We start from the raw sequence: 488 nt of genomic DNA, 5'->3' as shown, positions 1-488 counted from the left end.
GCGACTCCATGACGAGCCCCGAGGACGACCCCGACGACAAAGACGAGAACAAGAAGAGCCCCTGGCAGAAGATCGAAGACCGGCCTCTGATGGTCTTCCACCCCAGGAAGTGAGCCTCTTTTGAACTTGGTGAACACTTTGACCTTTTAACAATCTTTTTGGGGATCTAAGGGGGAATCTTTCCACATCAAACATGGAAGAAGAGTGATGTTTTCACCTAGAGAGATCGCGATAAGCACAACCACGCTTCACTGGTCCATTTTCAGGTTGTTGTCTGGCCTTTGTGTTCCTGGTGAGGTGCTTTTTGCACTTTCTGATGACTCTCGTAGTCTCACTGTCACTTAATCCTTCTGGTTTCCACTGAGATGATCTGTTGTATAATGAAACCTTCCCAGTTTGTTGTGAATTCTGTCACCTTTCACACCACTGAACCATCGTCTGAGCCATCGCATATACTGTGGAAATAGCCATTTTATAGAGCAAAATAT

The 488-nt window shown here is 46.3% G+C and overlaps 1 protein-coding gene across 1 annotated transcript in view; it reads left to right on the top strand.

The window, feature by feature from the left end:
• LOC118333404 (protein FAM171A2) overlaps positions 1–482 on the top strand; it is a 12,341-nt gene extending 11,859 nt beyond the window's left edge. The window contains 1 exon segment of the mRNA XM_035669014.1: positions 1–482. This exon segment is cut by the window's left edge and continues 1 nt beyond it. Coding sequence (XP_035524907.1) covers positions 1–113 — 113 coding nt within the window. The 3' untranslated portion in view covers positions 114–482.
• The last annotated feature ends 6 nt before the right edge of the window (positions 483–488 follow it).

Source organism: Morone saxatilis, unplaced genomic scaffold (genome assembly GCF_004916995.1).
Source record: "Morone saxatilis isolate NCDOM2014 unplaced genomic scaffold, NCSU_SB_2.0 Contig1, whole genome shotgun sequence".
Lineage (NCBI taxonomy): Eukaryota > Metazoa > Chordata > Actinopteri > Moronidae > Morone > Morone saxatilis.
Note: the sequence above shows the minus strand (reverse complement) of the source record. Positions and strands in the feature narration are given on the sequence as shown.